Source organism: Gymnoscopelus braueri, assembly GCF_963280865.1.
Source record: "Gymnoscopelus braueri genome assembly, chromosome: 2".
Taxonomy (NCBI): domain Eukaryota; kingdom Metazoa; phylum Chordata; class Actinopteri; order Myctophiformes; family Myctophidae; genus Gymnoscopelus; species Gymnoscopelus braueri.
Window position 1 is genome coordinate 6,146,729 of NC_137604.1, and position 6,163 is coordinate 6,152,891.

General features: G+C 45.0%; 1 protein-coding gene across 1 annotated transcript in view; it reads right to left on the reverse strand.

Annotated features, from left to right (window-relative positions):
• Positions 1-4,734, reverse strand: part of LOC308075833 (annexin A5-like) — a gene marked incomplete at its 5' end in the record, with an annotated part of 16,952 nt that extends 12,218 nt beyond the window's left edge. The window contains one exon of the mRNA XM_080415809.1: positions 4,590-4,734. Within this exon, the coding sequence (XP_080271935.1) occupies positions 4,590-4,734 (145 nt within the window). The remainder of the gene's footprint in view (positions 1-4,589) is intronic.
• Between the last annotated feature and the right edge of the window lie 1,429 nt (positions 4,735-6,163).

Consider the following 6,163-nt stretch of genomic DNA (forward strand, 5'->3'; position numbering starts at 1 on the left):
CAGAAGCGTCTTGTTGTCACAGTTCAAACACTGCGGGACGTCAACAGCTGCAAGATGGTGTCCTCGTCCGCCCCTGCGGCAGTGACCGGCCATGGTTACGTAACCCAGTGTGTGTTCATCAGAGATGGGAAAAGTACTGATATTCTGTACTCGAGTAGAAGTACAATTACTTGTGTAAAAAACTACTTTGGTAAAAGTAGAAGTAGTCATTCAAATAACACTATGAAAAAGTTTAATCTGCAACACAATTTTATACAATATGTAGTGGGGGTCCCTGCTTCATCTTTCTCTCAGCTAAGGGGTCCCTGCTTCATCTCTCTCTCCGCTAGGGGGTCCCTGCTTCATCTTTCTCTCAGCTAAGGGGGTCCCTGCTTCATCTCTCTATCAGCTAAGGGGTCCCTGCTTTATCTCTCTCTCAGCTAAGGGGTCCCTGCTTCATCTCTCTCTCAGCTAAGGGGTCCCTGCTTCATCTCTCTCTCAGCTAAGGGGGTCCCTGCTTCATCTCTCTCTCTCAGCTATGGGGTCCCTGCTTCATCTCTCTCTCAGCTAAGGGGGTCCCTGCTTCATCTCTCTCTCAGTTAAAGGGGTCCCTACTTCATCTCTCTCTCAGCTAAGGGGGTCCCTGCTTCATCTCTCTCTCAGCTAGGGGGTCCCTGCTTCATCTTTCACTCAGCTAGGGGGTCCCTGCTTCATCTTTCTCTCAGCTAAGGGGGTCCCTGCTTCATCTCTCTCTCAGCTAACGGGGTCCCTGCTACATCCCTCTCTCTAAGGGGGTCCCTGCTTCATTTCTCTCTCAGCGAAGGGGTCCTTGGCCTGAAAAACTTTGAAGACCCCTGCTTTAGACCATTTCCCCCCAATTGTTTTTTTTTTTCATTTTGAACAAAATATTTTACATTGAGGTGCCCAGATGTCTGTAGTGCCCACCTATCCTGCCACCCAGACAGTCAGACAGACAGACAGACAGACAGACAGACAGACAGACAGACAGACAGACAGACACAGCAAGAGATGGCATTAACAACTGTACTGTACTTCATTCAAACACAGCAAGTGAGCCCACTAGACAAGCCTACTTCGAAGTAAACGCACGCGCACACACACACACACACACACACGCACACGCACACGCACACGCACACGCACACGCACACACACACACACACACACACACACACACACACACACACACAGCTTTTGCGATGCTCAGGCTGACATTAGGCCGCTCGCTCGCAGTCGCACGTTATGTGCTTGATTTGTCGTTCTATCGGCACTTTGTGTTTGGTTGTTGTAGATGAACTCACCTAATGATGCTGCAGAGGTTGAAAGAGTTTGACAAACTTCTAGTCTTGTTACAAGACTATGACCGATAGTCTTGATCCAAGGCTACCGCACTTCCACAGTACAACAATGTTTAAGTCAGAGGAGCATGGTTTGGCCAAAACCTGCGATTAATCCATGTGTTGTTGTTTATATTCGTCTCACCGGTATGCACGCACGCACGCACGTATACACACACACACACACACACACACACACACACACACACACACACACACACACACACACACACCAGGGGTCGCGCTAGGATTTTAATCTGCCGGTCCCAATGTCCGGAAGGATTCAAATTTATCGGACATCTGACAAAAATAACGGTCATAATTATTTGTATGCATTAATGACAAGCAGGTGCATAAATACAGCCTAACACTTAGGCCTACAGCATTATATTTTGGATTGAGCTATTTGAACATGAACCATCATAATATACACATTTTATATAGCAGGGTCATCTTACACAAATACATTAATTACCTACATTACCATTTGCGCATGCTGCGTGCGTAATGGTTTCTCAATAATCAATTGCGTTTGAATGCATTTTCTAATCAAAGGGCACTGCAAAAAATTGGGCATTTCAGATTAATCCTTCATAACGTGGCTCAGCTGACCTGTTAGGGCAATAAATTATAGACCACTACTCACTCACAGGAGGTTATACTGTATAGTTAGACAGTGGATGCCGTCCGTGCGTCTAGTTGGGACAGCCGTGGGAAAGTTGATGAGTTGTGAGAATCTTGTCGTCTTCTCATAGAGCTATTCAGTTCAAAGTGGTAACGTTTTAACGTGTCCACCTCATAGAGTTAAAAATAGGTCCACGATTATGATTAACGTCGTGTTTCACCTGGATGCCATAGTTGCAGTAGCCTATAGCTGTTGTGGAGAGTATTTACAGTGTTGGATATTTCATCTTCAACTTGTTAAACTGTAGGGCAACTTGCCAACTTTACTCACAAGTGCCCGTGTAGTAGCCTAGTATCTGTGACATATTCTAACTCGTAATGATACAACTTGTGTGTGACTGTTAAATACACACCTTTATATAAAGTCACTTGTAACTGGACCGCGGTCTCTGTCTGACTGCCGAGACCGCAGTCTCTACGCAGCAGCAGCAACAACTATCTTCTTCCTGTTACCTTCACAATAAAGTGTCTCCCATTTACCTACCAATGCAGCACATTTTACACTGGTTATTATTAACAGGAAATAGGTGTAACTTAACAGCGTGTGACACACTCTTTCTTTCTACCTCTCTCTCTCTCTTTCTCCCAGAAACACACGCACGCTGTTAAGAGAGAGAGAGAAAGAAAGAGCGAGAGAGCGAGCATGTGTGTGAGAGAGAGAGAGAGAGAGAGAGAGAGAGAGAGAGAGAGAGAGAGAGAGAGAGAGAGAGAGAGAGAGAGAGAGAGCTTGCAAAGCAGAGGATTTGAAATGTGCCTAATTTGCGGTGATAATTAATGAACTACCGTGTCATTATCAACCGGTCAGGATGTCCGGAGAGATTTATTTTTTCCGTTTTTTTGTCATAAAAAACGGTCAAAACCGGAAATTATCGGACTAACACCTCTGACCTCTGACACACACACACACAGACACAGACACACACACACACACACACACGCACACGCACACGCACACGCACACGCACACACACACACACACACACACACACACACACACACACACACACACAGGTCTCAGACACGATCAGACCGATGAGTCATAACAGCTCGTGATCAACAGAAACTAACTTCCCCTAAGGACTTCAAAATAAGAGCTACTGGTAATGATTGATTAACTTAGTTTTATTTTGGTGTCTACTTACAGGAAGTATATACCCATTGTAGTAACGTGACACACAGAGCTATACATAATAACTCTTGCGCTTCTTTTCGTTTGATCTGTGCGCAAGATTAAAACTAAAGTAACGAGCCTGTTTTGAAAATGTACTGAGTAGAAAGTACTAGTACTTGTGTTAAAATGTAACGGATAATGGGAAAAAGTAGTCCGAAAAATAAATACTGAGTAAAGTACAGATACTCAAAAAAAGTACTTTGTTACAGTAACGAAGTACTTGAGAGCCATAATGACAAAAATGCCATACAAGATGAGGGAGCAATGGAGGACCAAAGCTCATGGCATTATGGAAAACACCCATGAAAGAGCTCACTTTTGGGATCTGGTTGCATTTGTGGAGCGAAGTGTCAGTATCCTTTCTGACCCTCTGTTTGGTGACATACAGGATCCAACATCTGGGGTGGTTGGCATAAAGACTCTCACAAGGTTTAGTGCATACCCAGGGAACAGAGTGAAGGAAAACATTGTCGCCACTACAGTAACATCTAAGGCAGTGTATATCAACCCTGGCAAACGTCCCAATTTTGGGCCGGGGCTACTGCTGAGGTGTGCCGCGCCATTTGAAGGAGGTTTTTTTTTTAAACAATAATAATAATCAGGCATGCAAACAGCCCCGAGGTGAAAAGGGTGACAACATGCTGTTTTTTTTTCGGGTCAGGTGTCACACTATTGCCCTATTTGGATTCAAAACGGCTAGTGGAAGCTGAAAAGCTACAAGTTTGCATGTCTGAATAATGCAAAAACAGAAATTTGTTTGCATTTGCTTTTTTTCTCCCCCATATATTTTCATGATAAAAAAGTGCGTATCGTATCGAAGTTGTGTGCCCAATATCGTATCGTATCGTTTCGTGAAATGTGAAAATCGGCACACCCCTAGTGTGTGTATATAGATATACCGTATATATATATATATAATTATATATACCGTATATCTAGGTGTGCCCTGGGATTTTTTGGCTATGCCAGGTGTGCCTTGGCACAAAAAAGGTTGATAGACACTGATCTAAGGACCTACCTGAGAGAGCCAAGGAGCTGACATCACCAATATCAGAGTTCAGTGAATATCAAGGAAGTGGAATGCCTTTGCTGTGCTAGCAGTCACTCATTGGAGGACTGTAAACAGTTTAAGGAGAAGACGCATAAGGAGAAAATACACTGTTTGAGGGAAAGGGGAGCTTGCTTTGCATGCTTAGGTGTTGGTCACATGAGCCGTGATTGCGAAAGGCGCGTCACATGCAAGGTTTGTGGTCAGACACACCACACCGTGCTTCACATCAAAAGGCAACCCCCCGCTCCAGAACAGTTTGAGGAACCATGTAATGACCAACCGACTGCACAGCAAACATGTGGACATACAGGGGCCGGTAAGGACCGGTGTGTGTTGTCCATTCTACCTGTGAGTGTGAAAACTGCAAAAGGAAACATCATACGAACGTATGCCTTCTTAGACCCTGGTAGCTCAGCCACATTCTGCTCGGAACATCTAATGCAGAAGCTGAATATCACGGGCAGAAGAACCAACTTCTTGTTGAGCACCATGGGGCAAGAGACCGTTGTTCCAGCCTACTCCTTAACTGGTTTGGAGGTAGCTGGTTTGGAGAGCAATGTCTTCCATGTGCTTCCAGAAGTTCTCACCCAGAAGAAAATGCCAGTCACTGCTGAGAACGTAGTGACACCTGAAGAACTGGCAAAATGGCCGTACTTGTCCAACGTACATATCCCACGCCTAAAAGCAAATGTCGACCTGTTGATTGGAACCAACGCTCCCAAGATATTGGAACCTTGGGAGGTCATCAACAGTCACGGGAATGGCCCGTATGCTATTAGGACGGTGTTGGGATGGGTAGTTAATGGTCCACTGAATGGAAACAGTGGTATGGTGGACGCAGAGTTTCCCTCTGTTACAGTGAACAGGATCTCTGTGTGCAGACTGGAAGAAAGGCTGACCAATCAGTACAATCATAACTTCAATAAAGTAGCTGTGAAGGAGAATGACATGTCCAGAGAAGACCTAAGGGTTGAAGAAAGTGTGGAGAGTTCAGCAGTACTTCAGGAGGGGAGGTACTGTGTGGAATTGCCCTTTAAGAAGAAGGAGGTCGGTCTGCCCAAAAATGTGGCTAGGCAAAGGATCCAGGGTTGGAAGAAAAGGTTCCTCAGTAACAAAAGCTTGCACCAGGAGTGTGAAGCATACATGAACAAGCTCATAAGGAATAACATGCAGCACAGGCCCTACCTTTTATAATAATTCATAGGAGATTGAACGTCACTGTATGTATGTCCCTGATGGTCTAGTGGCTAGGATTCGGCGCTTTCACCGCCGCGGCCCGGGTTCGATTCCCGGTCAGGGAAAACAGGAATTGTGGTTCCTCGTGTGTACAGAGATATTCGAACTGCCGTCAAATACCCTCACAGTGCTTGTATTCAGCATATGTCCTCAGCGACAGTATTGGAATTGTGGTGAACTTTGTTTATTGGCCTCAATTGAACATTTAACTGTATAAATGACCTACATTTTATAATAAATTAAAGCAGATTGGACTTTTCTAGAAAGTATGTCCCTGATGGTCTAGTGGCTAGGATTCGGGGCTCTCACCGCCGCGGCCCGGGTTCGATTCCCGGTCAGGCAAAACAGGAATTGTGGTTTCTCGTGTGTACTGAGATCTTTGTACTACTGTCTATAACCCTCAATGCACTTGTATTCAGCATATGCCTTGAGTTACAGCCTGGGAGAGAATCCTTTTGAGAAAAAAACATTGACAAACTTTGTTTATCGGCCTGAATTGAGCATTTCACTGTACACAGGCCCTACCTTTTATAATAATTCATAGGAGATTGAACGTCACTGTATGTATGTCCCTGATGGTCTAGTGGCTAGGATTCGGTGCTTTCACCGCCACGGCCCGGGTTCGATTCCCGGTCAGGGAAAACAGGAATTGTGGTTCCTCGTGTGTACAGAGTTATTCGAACT